We start from the raw sequence: 18,845 nt of genomic DNA on the forward strand, positions 1-18,845 counted from the left end.
TATGCATATATTATATATAAAATATATAAAGAATGCATATATACATATGCATTCTTTTTTCTTCTACTATCTCAGTTTGGATTTTTTTTTCTCATTCTTTTTCTTCTACTATCTTCCATCAGTGTTTTCTTGTCTTCTTATCTTATAAATATAAAAGTCATCTTAGGTTTGTTGCTTATCTTCATTGAAATACCAGGCATCTAGTTCCTTCTTCCTAATAGTCTATTTCTGTGGTCTAATGGGACCATCCTTTCTCAAGCCGCCCCTGACACATAATGTTGTCATCTCCTTTATGCCCACAGTCCCATCAGCTCCCATTCATTGATCCTTTCCATTCTCACTGCCATTACTCTGGTTGAGGCGTATAACACAGCATGCCTGAATTATGGCAACTCCTTCTAAGTGCTCTTTCTACCTCCAGTCATTCTCTCTTCTTCAGTACCACCACCACATCACCCACTATATCAGCATTAGACTACTTGTCAGAAATCACTGCTTTGAATATTTCCTCCCCTTCTCCCAACTTAAGACGTCCACAATGCTCCATTGCCTGCCAAGTAAAATCCACACTCTCCCTAGAGCTTTTCAAAGACCTCCTAGTTTATCTCCCAGCCTTATCTAATACTCCTCTAGGTACTGGTATTATTGGCTCTTCATCACATAAACAAAACATTTTTTTAACTCTGGGGCTCTCTGCCATGCCATGTGAAATGCTTGTCTGCTGCTTGCTGTCTTAGTCCATTGAATAGTGAAGGCAAACTCAGAGTCTGTATTAATTAGAGGAACTCCCCCTCTCATTCTTAGTATTAAAAATTCTCTCTTCTGATCTCTTTGCACTATTGTGGCTTTTATCGTGTGTTAATTTGTCTTATTATTTAAGTGCATGTTTTATCTCGTATTGTTTTGCCAGCTAGATGGTAAATCACCTTGTTCCTGTTTAAAATTCTCCAGTGGTTCCCCATAGCTCTCAGGATAAAGTTTAAACCCTTTAGCTGGTATATGATTCTCTCCATCATCTGGCTTTTACCTGCTTCTCTTCTTACAGCTCCCTGACTCATCCGCATACCTCAAAGGTTCAGCCATTCCAGTCCACCCATTCCCCAAACCCTTTCATCTTCCCACCTGTATTTCTAGCTCCTAGCCAGGGACTCTTGAAACAGTGCAATGAGGCAGGTTTGGCATGGGAAAAGCCAGCAGGTTATGTAGGTAGGTCTCCACAAGGTGGCATCTACTTAGGCAAACTCACCGTGACTCAGGGCCTGGCTTTGAGCCCAAAGGCCTGGGAACTTGGCTTACCATATTCTGAGTAGATCCATCTCACAAAGGTAGAACCTTATTAACCAAGCCCATAGAGGCTACTATATACAACCAGCATGCCCAAGCTGGCATTGACTTTGACCTGCACAGTCTCCTCTCCCAGTTTACATGCCACACAGGAAGCCAATTGTCATTATATATTTGCAGTCAGTCTATTTTATTTCACAATGGCTAAGCACATGAATTGTGTGTGGATTTTACTAGTTCACTTCTTAAAGAACAACCAACCTTACTTCTGAATTACTGGGGAGAGATGGGAACACTTTCCTGCAGCTTCTATGAACTAATTAATCTGGCATTTAATTCATTTTTAGTAAACATTGGTGTCAAATGACCAGGTAGCTGCCAATTAAATACATGAATGTGGATCCTGCCACTAGATAGAAGATTGTTTGATTGAAAGTCTAAACATAGCAAAGTAGTGCATTACTAGAAAACCATATTTCTTTTCTTAAAATTTTATTGAAAAATAGTTGATTTACAATGTAGTGTTAGTTTCTGGTATACAGCAAAATGATTGATGTATTTATAGTTTTTCATATTCTTTTCCATTATGGCTTATCAAAGGATATTGAACATAGCTCCCTGTGCTGTACAGTAGGACCTTATTTATCCATCCCACATATAATAGTTCACCTCTGCTAATCCTAAACTCACAGTCCTTTCCCCTGCAAGCCCTTGACAACCACAAGCCTGTTCTCTGTCTGTGAGTTTGTTTCTGTTCTGTAGCTATATTCATTTATGTCATACTTTAGATTCCATATATAAATGATCTTATATGATATTTGTCTTTCTTTGTCTGACCCACTTCACTCAGCATGATAACCTCTAGGTCCATCCATGTTGCTATAAATGGCATTATTTCATCTTTTTTTATGGCTACGTAACATTCCATTGTATATATGTACCACATCTTCTTTATCTAGTCCCCTGTCAATGTATATTTAGCTTGCTTCATGTCTTGGCTATTGTAAATAGTGCTGCAGTGAACATTGGGGTGCATGTATCTTTCCAAATAATGGTTTTCTCTGGATAGATACCCAGGAGTAGGATGGCTGGATCATATGGCAACTCAATTTTATTTTTTTGAGGAACTTCCAAACTGGGAAAACTGTATTTCTTCAAGTCTCTTACACACTTCTGACTGTTTTCTTCACATCCTAGCCGTCACATTAGAAACTGCCACCTGGTGCTGGGAACCTAACCAAGTAATTTGCAGACTGAGCTTTCTTACTCTCTGCCTTTCCTGCCTCTTCTGCTGCTCTGGCTGCTGCCACCACGAGTTTTACCTATTCCACATTTCTCCTTTCTCCAAAATCAGTTTCATCTCTTCTACTGCCTAAGGCAGAATGTGCTTTGGTGCTCACCTCTAAGGTAAGTGGTCCAGCACAGGCTCTGCCAATATCTTTGATGCTGCATTTGGTGCTTTCTCATCCCTGACTTCCACCCTCTTCTCGAGGTATATGTTTTAGAAAGAAACAGCTCTGAATAAAGTGAAAATACCCAGATCTCTCATCCATAATGTCAGCTTATGAGAAGAAAATCAACCTTTTTCATAACAAAGTACCAAACAGGCATGGATCATGTCCACAAAATTAGGATTCTTTTTCTTTTTCTTTCAATGGTTGTTTTTACGCTCATACGTTGACATGCAGACTGGCTACACAATTCCAAAATTCATTGCCACTATGGTTCTTTAATCTTGTAACAAGAAAAATACATTTCTGCTCACTTCTCAAATTAGGAAATCCTGGTTCCAATTTCCAATTTGATGTGAACTTCTTTATTATTTTAAATTACTGAGAAGTGACTACCAAATTTGGTGACTTCATCTTTAAATAAAATAAGACTAGGAATTTTTTCTGCCACATTATATATTTTTCCCTCTCTCCATTTGTCCTTAAATATTTTCACATAAACACATTCACATAAAACAAATTATTCATGTAAATATATTATGTTTCCGGAGTTCCCGTCATGGCGCAGTGGTTAACGAATCCGACTAGGAACCCATGAGGTTGCGGGTTCGGTCCCTGCCCTTGCTCAGTGGGTTAACGATCCGGCATTGCCATGAGCTGTGGTGCAGGTTGCAGACGCGGCTCGAATCCCATGTTGCTGTGGCTCTGGCGTAGGCTGGAGACTACAGCTCTGATTAGACCCCTAGCCTGGGAACTTCCATATGCCGCGGGAGCGGCCCAAGAAATAGCAAAAAAGAAAAAAATAAAATTAAATAAATAAATAAATATATTATGTTTCCTGTCCAGAGCTCCATGCTGGTCATTCAGAAAGCTTAGATACTTACCAAAATAGTGAAATAGTATCCTCCCCAATTTGTAAGCACCTAACTTTTTTGAAGTATAGTTGATTTACAATGTTGTGCCAATTTCTGCTGTACAGCAAAGTGACCCAGTCATACATACATTTACATTCTTTTTTTGATGTTATCTTCCATCATGTTCTATCATAAGAGACTGGATATAGTTCTCTGTGCTATACAGTAGGACCTCATTGCTTATCCATTCTTTTTTTTTTTTTTTTGTCTTTTGTCTTTTTGTTGTTGTTGTTGTTGTTGCTATTTCTTGGGCCGCTCCCGCGGCATATGGAGGTTCCCAGGCTAGGGGTTGAATCGGAGCTGTAGCCACCGGCCTACGCCAGAGCCACAGCAACGCGGGATCTGAGCCGCGTCTGCAACCTACACCACAGCTCACGGCAATGCCGGATCGTTAACCCACTGAGCAAGGGCAGGGACCGAACCCGCAACCTCATGGTTCCTAGTCGGATTCGTTAACCACTGCGCCACAACGGGAACTCCTGCTTATCCATTCTTCATGTAGTAGTTTGCATCTACTAACCCCAAACTCTCAGTCCAGCCCACTCCCTCCCTCCCCCAACATTGGCATCCATAAGTCTGTTCTCTGCGTCTGTGATCTGTTTCTGTTTTGTAGATAGGTTCATCTGTGCCGTATTTTAGACTTCACATGTAAGTGATATCATATGATGTTTGTCTTTCTCTTACTTTTTTACGGTTATGCCCATCTCTGTGCAAAGTGTTTTATTTACATCTCTTAAATATAATCCTTAAACACCCCCCTAAAGAGTTTAATCCTTAAACGGACCTTCACAATTTACAGATGAGGACGCCGAGGTTAAGTAACTTGCCCAAATCCTAGTTCTGGAACAGAGTAGAATTTGAAGCTGGGCTCAACTAGCTTCCTTGTACACACTTTCCCCTGCGACACTTTTGCTTCCTGAGTGAGTTGATTACATTTTTAGGTCCTACCAAAATCTCTCCATGCTATAGCAGTGCACAATGAATATTAGCTTTCTTATATTTTGTTCATTTCATTCTGTCATTTTCCACTGATAGAAGAAAAATGATTTGGGGATAGAATATATGTGGCTTTACCAGCCTATGTGCATCACAGGCTGACACATAGCAAATATGTGTTATATGACTTCACAAAATTGTGTCCTGGCACAGTTATAAAGACATAGGTCTTTGGAAGTAGATGAGACTGTGTGGGGAGTCCCTGCTATGGCTCAGCAGTGACAAACCTGACTAGTATCCAAGAGGATGTGGATTTGATCCCTAGCCTCACTTAGGGGGTTAAAGATCCAGAGTGGTTGTGAGCTGTGGTGTAGGTCACAGACATGGCTCAGATCCCACGTTGCTGTAGCTGTGGCATAGGCTTGCGGCTGCAGCTCTGATTTGACCCCTAGCCTGGGAACTTCATATGCTACAGGTACAACCCTAAAAAGTAAAATAATATTATTATAATTTAAAAATAAAAACACAAGTTTGTGAAGTTCCCTGGTGGCATGGAGGGTTAAGGATCCGTCATTGTCACTGCAGTAGCCCTGGTCACTGCAGTAGCCCTGGTCACTGCTGTGGTATGGATTCAATCCCTGGCCCAGATCAAACATGCTACAGGTATGGCAAAAAAACTAACAAACAAAACTGTGAGTCTGCTGTACTATTTAACTTATGTGTTTTTTAATAGCTGATGAAGAGTATGAAGATGGAATTGAAAGGACATGTGACACTCTCCTTATGTGCATTGTGACTGTCCTGAACCAGGGTCTCAGGAACGGCGGTGGTGTGGGGGACGTGCTGAGAAGGCCATCAAAAGATGTAAGCTGGAGAGGAATAGTTTTTCAAGAAGCACATGATCTTTTTTTAAAAAAAAAAATTCTTTAACCGCACTAACAAGACTGTTTTTGTTTTCAGAGTACTATGTATTATGTTATTTGCTTTAAAAGTACCATGGTAGCCAATTAAAACCAATTAGTTGCATTCTGGGGTGACTTCAAAATAACTCATGAATGCATGTTGGTAGGGTTATGAAATCTTTCCAAGTTTTTGAATTCCCATTGGGACTCAGTGGTAACGAACCTAACTAGTATCCATGAGGATGTAGGTTCAATCCCTGGCCTCGCTTAGAGGGTTAAGGATCCGGTGTTGCTGTGAGTTGTGGTGTAGGTTGCAGACGCAGCTTGGATCCTGCACTGCTGTGGCTGTGGTGTAGGCTGGCAACTGCAGCTCTGATTCAGTCCCTAGCCTGGGAGCTTCCATGTGCCACAGGTACAGCCCTAAAAAGAAAAAGAAAAAAAAAAAACTTTCCAAATTTAAACTGTGTATTGCATTACAACAAGGAAATTGTGATTATGGACCTTATAGAGGAGTTGATTATTACGTAAAGAACAGAAATTAGGCTGCCTCTTGTCTATCAGTTTTCTCAGGCATGGAAGTTTACTCTTTGCCTCTGAACAGGAACAGCCCCCATGATTTAGTATGCAGAATATCAGACCTGAACAAATTCTAATGGAATTTCATATATTAAGATGGCAAGGCTGAAACATCTCTCATTGGCTGCAGATTCTCAAGTGTCATGCCAGGAGCTTAGACAATGTCAGTCCTCCAACAGACTGGTCCTGTCACGTTGTCCATTCATATCTTGTGTTTCCTCATCACTGAAACAGCTAGACTCTGTGGTCTCTAATGCGTATTCTAATGCCATCTGTCAAGTAGAAATAAGCTTGAGTTGTATGTACTTGACCCTCTAAGGCCAAGAACAAAACCTTCTCCAGAAATTGACAGATCATTAGATCCTCCTCAAATCTCTAATCTCTGACCTTCAGAACTAGGATTTGTCTACCTCTTGTGCAGCTTCTGGGATGGGGGCCCACTGCCACCAAATGAATTTAGCACAATGACATAGTGAAGTGGTTTTTAATACAAGATAAGTCCCTCCACTGGGGAGGAAAAGTGTGAGTCCTGGGGCATGAAACAGGTCTGAGAACAGACTAGGATGTTTTCTCCACAACACTTGAAAAAAAGAAAGTGGATCTTATTTTTTCCAACTTGGAATACTATATATATTCATTTAGCAAATAATGGTTAAATATATCCTCTTTGGTAGACAATGTGCTAAATCAACATGCCTTGAAAATGTGTGTATATATGTACAGTGTTTTTTTAATATTTATAAAAATTTTTATTTCAGGAGCCCTTGTTTGCTGCCCGAGTGGTGTATGACCTTCTCTTCTATTTCATTGTTATCATTATCGTTCTTAACTTGATTTTTGGGGTTATCATTGATACTTTCGCTGATCTCAGAAGTGAAAAACAGAAAAAAGAAGAAATTCTAAAGACAACCTGCTTCATCTGTGGTAAGTGTGCTCAAGATACTAAAATAACAGATGAAGCAACTGCCCAAAAGGAAGGAGGGGCTAGCATGATTTTTATTTGTTATACTTTGGGAAAATTATTTCAAAATGAAAGCTGGACAAAATTCAGATTATGTAACTGAGCATTGGACTGGGGTACTCCGCTTCCAGAAATAGAAGAATTACACCCCAAAGCTATCTTGTTCTTTCTGCAGTTTGTATAATTCTCCAACTATAGAACGTGTTGCAAAATGCCAACAGGTTCCACCGACTGGCAAACAGATTTTTAATCACAATAACATATTGATTAAACAATAGAATGGTTTTTATTTTGTTTTGCTAGATTATGAATCCACAGATGATTATTCCAGCAGCTTGAACTTCTTTTCACTGGCTGCACTTTGTTTTTGATTCTGAACTGTGCTTTCTCTCAGTTTCTGTCTCTCCCTCCCTCTCTCCCAACTTCTCTCTCTCTCTCATACCCTATCCTCCCCTTCTTCCATCATTAGCTCTCTCTGGCCAACCCAACCTTCTCTTTGTCCTCATTATTTCCTTTGGCTCTACCCTCTGTGTTTTAGATCTCAGCCCTTTATGGCTTTAGTTGTCTCCATAGCTGGCTTAATCACCCTGGGATCCTTTTTCCTATTCTACCAACTCCTGGTGACACTCACTCACCATCCATTTTTCCACATCAAGCTAAAGAATCTCTTGATAAAAGTCGTAAAACAAGCATAAGGGCTTCACTGCAACGTTTATTCTCTGTAACTTAAATTGGACCCCCAATAAGTCCCCTTCCCTCCTAGGTTTTCCACCTTTTGTCAACTGTCTCATTTCCCTGAATAGCTCTTCCAAGCCTTTCTAGCATTCCTCCAACAGACAAAGGTGTCCCAAATACTAACTTGTAATCATGGGCTGTGTTCCAAGGAAATGAACACAAATTAGATGTGCCCTTCTTCAGGGTGTTCACAAGCTGTCGTGGAATACAGACAATAAATATCATTGCTGTCTATTGCATGGAGGGAAAGGATGGATAAATTCATGGGTTGTGAACACCTTATTGGGCTGTAGCAGGGGGCAGGTGAGAAAAAGTCAGGAAGGGTTTCTTAGAAGAGATGCTGATGGAGCTGATGGTAAAAGATGGAAGGAAGAGCCATTTCAGAGTGGGAGAAGCAGAGTGGCCAGCATAAGGAAAGGCATGGAGGGGAGAACAGCATGAGAAGAATCTGCATTTCCTAGGAACAGCTCAGTGTTGCTGGAGTATCAGTTTTGGAGCCGGGCATGCCAAGCACAGAGATTGGCCAGATCTGATGTGGCCTTTTCTGTTAAAAAGCTTGGACTTTGTCCTTTGGACTTGTAACGAATGGTGAACCATTAAAGAACTGTTAAGTAGAGGAGTGCAGGGTCTAATTTTTATTTGAGAGCATTGTGGCAGCTATGGAAAGTTGTTCATCAGAGGACAACATTGGAGCCAGAGAAACCAGATAGAATTACTGGTGTAGTCCATGAGAGATAATGAAACCTAGATCCAGGAGAGTTAGTGGTAGCAGTGTTCAAGGTAGGGGACAGAGTTAAGACATAATTGGGAAGATAGAATTTTAAAATCTTAATGGTTTGAAATGAATATGAAAGAGCGTGGTGCCTGGGTGGATGGTATTACCAACAGTCGAGTTTTAGAATAGAAGAAGAAAAAGAATTTTAGGTAGGACTGTGCTGAGTTTGGCTTTCAAAATACTGAATTTGAGGTCTGTACTGAGCACTCCAGTGGGATACACACTTATTCCAGAGGTCAACATATGGGTTTGCACCTCAGAGGAGTCTGGACTGGAGACAGTATTGGGGGAACCCTCAGCCTGAATGGGACAGAACAAGCTGGAGTGTGGGAGAAGGCTCCCAGGTGAGAGGAGAAGATAGGATTGAAGTAGATCAGCACTGAAAAGTTGAAAGAAAGAGAATCTCTCTCTCTCTCTCTCTCTCTCTCACACACACACACACACACACACACACACACACACACACGTGCGTGCCCAGAGTGTTCAGTCTGAATGGTATGATGACAACCAGTCATGGGTGACACGTGAAAGGAAGGGGAGAAAACAGCCTGGGAAAGAAAAGAATTGATTATCAACTGGATCAAAGCCAAGAAGGCCAATAACGTGAACTGAAGCAGAGCCTTTGGCTTTCTCATTTAGGAGGTTTTGGTGTTTTCAGAGAGGAGTTTCCATGAGGGTAAAGGCAGATTCCAGATTGCACGGTGCTGGGGAGGGACTTGCTGGAAGGAGTGATGTAGAAGGAGGAGTCTTTATATGCCTAGATTAGATGGAGGAACGCAAGACTGACGTGGCACCAGGAAGATGTACAATAACTGGAGGATTTGGGAATGAGAGTTATTATGTAGAAGAGTGAGCCCCAAGGAAGAAAGAGATGCTGCCCTTGGAGATCCTCCCATGTCTCATGATCTTGTCTTTATGCTGCTTCCCCAAAGCCTTTTTCTTCACAATCATGATAATTAGTATGTGAATGCACTACCTCTGAAACATGGGATTCTTTGGGAAAATCTATCAGTAGGATGTGAGCCTCATCCTAAGACATGATCCATTCTCCCCCATTCTAGCAACACAAAAACATGAGTAGCAAAATAAGAGCATCCCTTCACCCCTTTCCTGCTCCTCTGGGCTTTCCCTTCTGTCAAAATTCTCTCTGGCTTTTTGCAGTGATCAAAAAGCCTATAACCTATAAATTCCTTAAAATATCACAATGACCTTCATCACCAAATTGAAATGTTTTTCTCAAAGCTCATCATGAATTTCCTGCTGACCTTTTCATCTAGCTCAGATTGCACATTCTCTGGGTCCATCTCAAGGCCCTAGTTCTCCTCCCAATCCCTGAAACAGATCTAGTTTTATCATTGACTCCTTGTCTCTTTTCCTTGCCCTCCTCTTTAACACCATTTTATGCAGATTATTGACAAATATACAGCCAGGGCTACAACCTCTCTCCAGACTTTTGACTTTGTTTTCAATTTGGCTCTTTGTGTGTGTTTTTTAATATTTAAAGCTCTAATAACCAGTAATAAACCCCTTGCACAGAGAAATATGCATTTTATTTATTTATTTACATATTTTTCTCTTTTTATGGCCACGTCTGTGGCATATGGAAGTTCCCAGGCAAGGGGATGAATCGGAGCTGCAGCTGCAGGACTATGCCACAGCCACAGAAACACTGGATCCAAGCCACATTTGTGACCTATGCGGCAGCTTGGGCCAGTGCCAGATCCTTAAGCCACTGAACAAGGCCAGGGATTGAACCTGCATCCTCATAGACACTGTGTCAGGTTCTTAACCTGCTGAGCCACAGTGGGAATTCCTATTAATTAATTTTTTAATTTATTTTATTGAAGTACAGTTGATTTATTATGTGTTAGTTTCTTCTGTACAGCATGGTTTTACATATATATATATATATATATAATCTTTTATACTCTTTTCCATGATGGTTTATCATAGGATATTGAATATAGTTCCCTGTGTTATACAGTACAACCTTGTTGTTTATCTATTCTGTGTATAATAGTTTGCACTTGCTAATCCCAAACTCCCAATCCATGCCTCCCCCATGTCCCCTTCCCTTGGCAACCACAAATCTGTTCTCTATGTCTGCGAGTCTGTTTCTGTTTCATAGATAAATTAATTTGTATCATACTTTAGATTCCACATGTAAGCAGTATATAATGTTTGTCTTTCTCTTCTGACTTATTTCACTTAGTGTGATAATTTCTAGGTCCAGCCATGTTGCTGCAAATGGCATTATTTCATCTCTTTTATGGCTGAAATTCCATTGTATGTTATGTACCACATCTTCTTCATCCATTGCTCTGTTGATGGACATTTAGGTTGCTTCCATGTCTTGGCTATTGTGCATAGTGCTGCAGTGAACATAGGGGTGCATGTATCTTTTCAAGCTATTATTTTGTCCAGATATATGCCCAGGAATGAGATTGTTGGATCATATGGCAACTCTATTTTTAGTTTTTTAAGGAACCTCCATATTGTTTTCCATAGTGCCTGCACCACTTTACATTCCATTGCTGATCGACATTTAGAAATGTATGGCTTCTTGGCAGCCAATTTTACAATGTCTACAAACCGGTTATAGTGTTCCCGTTTGGAATGCCCAAACTCTTAAGCCATTGAACTATTGCCTTCTCTCTGAGACCCAGACCTAAAGCTATGTTTCCAGGAATTCAGCCTTCTCTGATCTCACTAACCAGAAGCAAACACAGCAGCTCCTAAATTTTTCAGTCACACTTACCTGTATGGTACAGTACACATCTCTCATTGTGTTATCTCTTCTGTTGGATACTGTGCATTGCCATATTATAGAAAGTATATGAACTTTACAGTCAAATAGGCATGGATCTACACTGGTTCTACATCCTGGCTATGGGATCTTGGCTAAGCTTCCTCTCACCTCAGAAGTGAGGAATATAGGAGTTCCCACCATGGCTCAGTGGTTAACAAATCTGACTAGGAACCATGAGATGGTGGGTTCGATCCCAGGCCTCCCTCAGAGGGTTAGGGATCCTGCATTGCTGTGAGCTATGGTGTAGGTTGCAGTCGAGGTTCGGATCCTGTGTTGCTATGGCTCTGGTGTAGGTCAGCGGCTGTAGCTCCGATTTTTCCCCCAGTCTGGGAACTTCCATATGCCTTGAGTGTGGCCGTAGAAAAAGATTAAAAAAAGAAAAAAAAGAAAAAAAGTGAGGAATATAATGCTATGTTTTTGAGTTGTGGTGGGTATAAGTGAAATCCTGTATATAAAAACTCTTAGCTCAATGCTTAGCTGAGAATAAGTTCTCAATACGTGATAACTCCTCCTCTTTAGGAGACCATGTCTAGATCTTAGCCATTTTTATGCTTCCATAGTACGTATTAGGGATCATTCATCAATATTTGCTTAATGATGACAGTCCAATTAGTCACCTCCAAATTAATATTGTCTCTATACTTATGTGATTTATAATCTATAAAAGGAAGATAAAGCAACTAAGTCCTAATTTGATATATACTGCAGACAGAAAACTTGGATGCACAACTTGCAAGTTATTCCAAGTTTTGTCACATGTAGAGTGTTGTTCCTGTGGCCACAGAGATATAGGGTGATATATCAGGAGGTCTTAGATCAACATGGTCCATTTTTCAGAAGCTTTAGGATTATTAAAAAGTTTGAGGAGTTCCCATTGTGGCTCAGTGGTTAACAAACCCGACTGGCATCCATGAGGACGAGGGTTTGATCCCTGGCCTCGCTCAGTGGGTTAAGGATCTGGCGTTACTGGGAGCTGTGGTGTAGGTCTCAGAAGTGGCTCAGATCTGGCGTTGCTGTGGCTGTGGTGTAGGCTGGCAGCTGTAGCTCTGATTCGACCCCTAGCCTGGGAAACTCTATGTGCTGCTGGTGCGGCCCTAAAAAAGACCCAAAAAAATACAAAAAAAAAAAAAATTGAGAGGCTATTTAGGTAAAGTAACCTATGAGCAAATAAACACCTTGTAAAGTAGAACGAATTGAGTGTGAACATGTACAATAAAATAGAAACTTACTGAAATATTGAAAAGTGGTTCCAGGCTTTTTAGCTACTAATTCCTGTGACCTCAGTAACAGAAATGACCTCAGAGAAGAAAAGGGTTCTTTATTCTCTGCCCTCAAAGGACCTTCAGCAGAAACACGTGAGAAGTGCTCTCATAACGTGTACCTAGATATGCATTCATTCCTGGAATTGCTTACTACATATAAGGTCTAATAGTGTATGTCTTATAAGACCCTAACTATGAGAATAGTTTCAACAGTGGGTTGGTTAGGGGTTGTACCTGTCAACTGTAAAATAGTTGTGATTGATTGGGAAATGCTTCTTGGAAAAGTCAGGTGTTAAATTGTGGTTCAAAGTGAGGATATTGTATCAGGTGACAGAGGAGAGATTCTTCACGCCGGAAACTGGCCCCAGGAATATTCCAAGGATACCCAGAGTAGCAACAGAGAGGGGTAGGTACTGTGACAGGAGATGAGAGCAGATGGGACTTTCCTCACCTTGAAGACAATGACCAGATGGCAAAGGGTGATTATTCAGACAACAATTGCCAGTGATCCAGAAAGCAGCCATGATAGGCTGGTGATAAGCAGATGACAGAGCTGAAGCAGTGAGCATGGAAGCAAACTGGCAATGCTGTCCACATGAACCACTAATTTTGTTTTTGTTTTTGTTTTTTTGTTTTTCTGTTTTTGTCTTTTTGCTATTTCTTGGGCCGCTCCCGCAGCATATGGAAGTTCCCAGGCTAGGGGTCGAATCGGAGCTGTAGCCACCGGCCTACGCCAGAGCCACAGCAATGCGGGATCTGAGCCGTGTCTGCGACCTACACCAAAGCTCACGGCAACACCGGATCGTTAACCCACTGAGCAAGGGTAGGGACCAAACCCGCAACCTCATGGTTCCTAGTCGGATTCGTTAACCACTGCGCCATGACGGGAACTCCTTGTTTTTGTTTCTGTTTTGCTTTTTAGGGCCACACCTGCGGCATATGGAGGTTCCCAGAGTAGGGGTCGAATCTAAGCTACAGCTGCCGGCCTACACCACAGCCACAGCAACACAGGATCCGAGCCACATCTGCAACCTACACCACAGAGATTGCAATGCCAGAGAGGCTTAAAGTCCAGTGAAAAGGAGATGTTGGCGGACCAAGTGTGACAAAAGAACAAAATGGAAAAAGGATTTGATGATAGGTCAGAATTCCTGTCATAAGGAGAGTCAGGTTCCTAGAATTAAAGATCTCTCTAGGTGATTTAATAGGAGATAAGGGCTATATTGTGGTAGGAGGAAGAAAGGATCTGTGTTCTTCTCTCATATATTTGCCCCTTACCTATACTTTATGCATTATTCTATTGTCTTTATCATTTATACTTATGCACAAGAGTCATTCATTCACTTATCCATTGAACAAATATGTATTGAGCATCTCCTATGTGCTAGGGTATTGCAGTGAACAAAAATAGACCAAAAACACTGCCGTCATGGAACTTCTTTTCTGACATAGATAGACTGTCAAATGGACAAAGACTGAGGAGAAGAATTAAGCAGAGAGGAGGAGTGGGGGATATCTGGCTGGTGGTCAGGTATGTGCTCATACCTTAGTGCTGTTGGGTGGGAAGCACAGCATAAGTGTTGTCTTCATCATTTTTCCTGAAAAGTTTGTGTCGAGCACACAGAGCTCCTCTTATCCTTCCTGTCTTTCTCCCTTGATCACCTCCTTCCATACTCTGGCCTTCATTGTTTATTCTGTGTCATTTGTCCTTGAACCAGCAGAGTTACATCTTGAACGCTCTATTTGGAATTTCCAGCTTCCTGCCTAACATCCCAGCATTGGCTGTTCTATTGACATCATAAACTCAACACATCCCAAATCAAACATATCCTCCCTTTAAAATCCCTTCCATTTTTTCCCTCTAGATTTAGTGATACTACCTTAAGTTCAGTCATTCAAGTCAGAAATTCATTAGAGTCATTCTCAATTCCTACTACATCTATACCTCTAATTGGACATCAAGCCTTCTTAAATTTTCATTCCAGAGTCCTCTTTGGTCTCTCTTATTTGTTTGTTCAATTATTCTGTCAAATTGAGTTGAATGCCTACTTTTCCAGTTACTCTGCCAGGTGCCAGTAGAACAAAAATAACTCGGACAGTAAAGTAGTAGAGCCTGAGACAGAAACAGACAGATTTTCAGAGCAAAGGATTGTAGACACAGAGAGGATCCACCAAGGGAGTCAGAGTGGTGTCCATAGTTGAGCTGGCTCTTCCAGAAGAAATTCCTGCAAAGCAGGACAGAGACTGGATGGAGGCAGAGTCTTGAGAGGATAGGGCGTATTTAGAGAATTGTGAGAAGGTGAGAGTGACTATAGGACAAGCTCAAGGAGTGCTTGGTTGGTGCATAAGTCTGATGACTTGAGGTCCCCTCATGGACAGGGATTTCATTAACAGAGAGGGGGAAGAAGAGTTTAAAGAAACAAATGTTTGATGAGTTGAATCTGACATGCCTGCAAGTTATCCGGGAGGCAGCTGGAAGTAGAAACTAGAGTTGAGAAAACGGTGGGTACTGAGAATAAAGACAGCAATCATCAGCATGATGGCAGTTGAAACCTTGGGAATGGACCATGACACTCAGGGAGCAAGACCCGGTGGAGATGAAAGACAACCAGTTTCCCTCCTTTGCATCCCTCTCCACTGTCCTAGTGCCCAGGATTCCCCCCTCAGCCTGTTCTCCCACAGTCTTCTTCTACATCCTGCCACAGGAAGTTACTTAAAGCACAGCTCCAAGTGTGCTAGTCTCCACTCAGAAGCTTTAGGAATAAAGTGCAGAATCCTTAGCTTTGTATTTAAAGCTTTTCATGGTTTGTGACAAATGCACTGTTTCATCTTCATTTTCCAGTGTTCCCTCCTGGCCACACCAAAGGAACTGACACTCCCCGAAACAGGGCATGTGCTTTCATCTCTAGCTTTGCTGTGCTATTTCCTCTATCCAGAGGCAAAAGAACATGGCTTTGGGGTCAAAAATATTTTTATTTAGATACTGCTGACTTTCCCACTAACTGGAGATGTTCACTTGAGCAATTAATTGAATCCTTCTGAATCTCTTTCTCATATGCTAAAAGGTCAGACTGGATTACTGTCATTAGTATAGCATATCTGGACATCTTTGTAGTTGTCAGCATAAATAGGTGCTCAGTAAAAACTACCTTTTCTTACTATTCATCTCTTTTCCACTCATAGTCATGTTTCATAAGCCAAACATTTAAAGCTTTATGCCCCTTTAAAACCTTTTAATATGTACCCTGTCAGAACTTGCTTTGCCCCCCTTTAGGCTTCCTTGGCAGTCTGTACCACTTCAGAATATAACCCCAGTTGTTTCTTTCCTCTACCATAGGACAGATTAATTGGTAGTAGACATTATCTTTATAGTCCTACGTACCTTGCAACAGGTAAGTCATCAAATTGAATTCTAGGAAAAATCTACTTTAAAATCTTCTCCTTTGGGGGGGTGGTAATAGCTCTATAGAAATACCACTTATGTATCTTCCAACTCACCCATTTATACTGTATCGTTCAGTGGATTCTGTATATTCAGAGTTTTGCATCCACCAACACCATCAATTTTAGAAAATTTTCATGTTCATGTTCCTGCCCTCAAGAAACTTCATACCCTTTAGCCTTCACTGCTCCCTTCTTTCCCAGCAAACCTTCCATCTTCCTCAAACCCAGGCAACCAGTGATCTACTTTCCGTCTCTATGTATTTGCCTATTCTGGAATTTCATGTAAGTGGAATCATATAATATGTGGCCTTCTGTGACGTGCTTCTTTCACTTAATATGTTTTCAAGGTTCATGATGTAACATCTATCAGTACTTCCTTTCTTTTTATTGCAGGAAAATATCTATTGTATGGATATGCCATGTTTTGTTTAGCTTTTTATCAGCTGGTGAGCATGTGGATTCTTTCTACTTTTTGGCTATTCCGAATAATGCTGCTGTGCACAGTCACATACATGCTTTTGTGTGTACATAAGTGTTACTCTTGTGTAGATACCTAGGAATGGAATTGCTGGTACACTTGGGAACTCTGTGTTCAACCTTTTGAGGAAGTGCCAAACTGTTTTTCAAAGTTGCACTATTTTATATTTCCATCAGTAGTGTCTAAGGGTTTCAATTAATCCATATTGTCATCCACACTGCTATTATCTGTTTTGGATTTTAGCCATCCTAGTAGAACAATATTTTATGACTGGCGTATTTTAATCCATCCAATCAATATTTTGTTCAGTGCCGACTATGTTCTAGGCACTCTTCTAAGCTATTGGGACCATCGGTGAAGAAAAGAGACAAATACATCTACCCACAAACATGCAATAAATAATAAATGTATTAAGCTTGTGTCTAAATTCCTGGATAAAATGATACTCCTTTATTCTGTGCTGATTAGTGGCTGATTTTTTCTTGCACAATCATTTTTACCTCTTTTTGTTTGTTTGTTTGCTTTTGCTTTTTAGGGCCACATTCGAGGCAAATGGAGGTTCCCAGGCTAGGGATCAAATTGGAGCTACAGCTGCCAGCCTGTAGCACAACCACAGCAACACCAGATCTGATCTGCATCTGTGACCTACACCACACCTCACGGCAATGCCCAATCTTTAACCCACTGAGCGAAGCCAGGGATCGAACCTGCAACCTCATGGTTCCTAGTCAGATTTGTTTCCACTGCACCACAACAGGAACTCCCATTTTTACCTCTTTATATGACACTTTTGGTCCAGTTTAACTGAACACCTCTTGACATGGCTATATATTCAGTCTGTTAGGAGGTGATAAGCGCTATAGGAAAAAGAAGGGAAAAAGGAAAGAGTAATAGAAAGTATTGACAAAAGGGAAGGTTAGGCTGTAGGATTAAATAAAGTGATCAAGTTAAGCCACACTGAGAGGGTGAGATTTGAGAAACACATAGACCCCAGAGCGAAGAGTGTCGTCAACAGAGGAAACAGTGGGTTCAAAGGTCCTGAGGCAGCGGTCTGTGTACAAGGAAGAGCAGGGGGCAATGTGGTTGGATGAGAGCTAGCAAGGGCTTAGTGGGAGACAATGGTAGAGAGGCAAGAGGGCCGCATCATTTAGTGTTTAGCAAACAGATATTGCATGGGATGTACTGAAACTCAACAATTATTCATTGTTTTTCCGAACTTTAAACTTAACTGGGCATCCTGTATTTTATCCAGCAACCCTACTTGTAGGTCCTTGTAAGAACTTTGACCTTTATTCTGAAGAAGTGAGCAGTCACTGCAGGGTTTGGAACACAGGAGAGACACCGTCTTACTCAGGTTTTTAAGGGATCACTCTGGTTTCTGTGTTGAGAACAGGAAATGTGGAAACAAGGAGGCCTGGGGATTATTGGGGTAATCCAGATGAGAGACAATAATGGCTCAGACCAGCGTGGTAGCAGTGGAGGTGGTAAGAAGGGATTATATGCAGGATATATATTGAAGGTGGGGCCAAAAGAATTTCAATTTGAATCGGGGGTGGTATGTGAGAGAGAGAGAGGTTTCCAGGATGACTCCTAGACTTTTGGCTTGAACAACTGGAAGAATGGCGTTGCCATGGAATGAAAAGAAGACGTGGGTGGAGCAGGTTTGGGGAAGAGGATTGGGTTTTATTTGAAGCATGCTGAGCTGATGATAGGTCAAGTAAGAGGAGGCATAGCCATCGGCCAGCAAAATTGTATGGTATTTTCCGTAACAATATCCAGTAATATAATTTGAAAGGTCACACCTTCATTAGGGACAGATTTTTTACTTCTTGTACTTTGTATCTTATTGTTTAAGGGGTCTTCTTCATGCCTGCAAGGCCAAATGACCTTTACAAAAAAAGTGCTTAGGAAAAGACTAGCCAAGGTTTGGAATTCAATTTCCAGATTTCTCCAGTATCTGAACTGCAAAACCAGACTAAATCCTGACATCCCATTTTACTTGGCCATCGAATTCCTTTTTTCCACAGAGGTTTTTCTTCCTCTCCATTCATTGCCTTTCATCTATCCTTCAACCTTTGAGAGAAAAGAATCTTACTACCCAGATCCTCTCCTCAGTGTCCTTCCAGAGGCTAAAAATATGTCCTGGAAATTGAACAGACCATCCCTTCCCCAAAATGCCTGGAACAAGGCCTGTGTTCTAAGGGGTGGAACAAGGCCCGTGAGGCCGTCTTGCACTCAGAATCCAGATTGCTGTGGACATTCGTTTGCCCTTTACTGATTACAAGTGGTTTGAAGAGATGACTCTTAGCTGCCTCCTG

The 18,845-nt window shown here is 41.2% G+C and overlaps 1 protein-coding gene across 2 annotated transcripts in view; it reads left to right on the forward strand.

Annotated features, from left to right (window-relative positions):
- The window catches only part of ITPR2 (inositol 1,4,5-trisphosphate receptor type 2), a 529,852-nt gene that overhangs the window by 461,415 nt on the left and 49,592 nt on the right, over positions 1–18,845 (forward strand). For both annotated transcript variants that reach the window (XM_021092919.2, XM_084956514.1), the window contains 2 exons: positions 5,319–5,449; positions 6,822–6,987. In XM_021092919.2, coding sequence (XP_020948578.2) covers positions 5,319–5,449; positions 6,822–6,987 — 297 coding nt within the window. The remainder of the gene's footprint in view (positions 1–5,318; positions 5,450–6,821; positions 6,988–18,845) is intronic.

This window comes from Sus scrofa, chromosome 5 (assembly GCF_054392235.1).
Source record: "Sus scrofa isolate SSC_HxYL_T2T_F1_AM1 chromosome 5, Sscrofa_HxYL_maternal_Yorkshire_Landrace_v2.0, whole genome shotgun sequence".
Classification (NCBI taxonomy): domain Eukaryota; kingdom Metazoa; phylum Chordata; class Mammalia; order Artiodactyla; family Suidae; genus Sus; species Sus scrofa.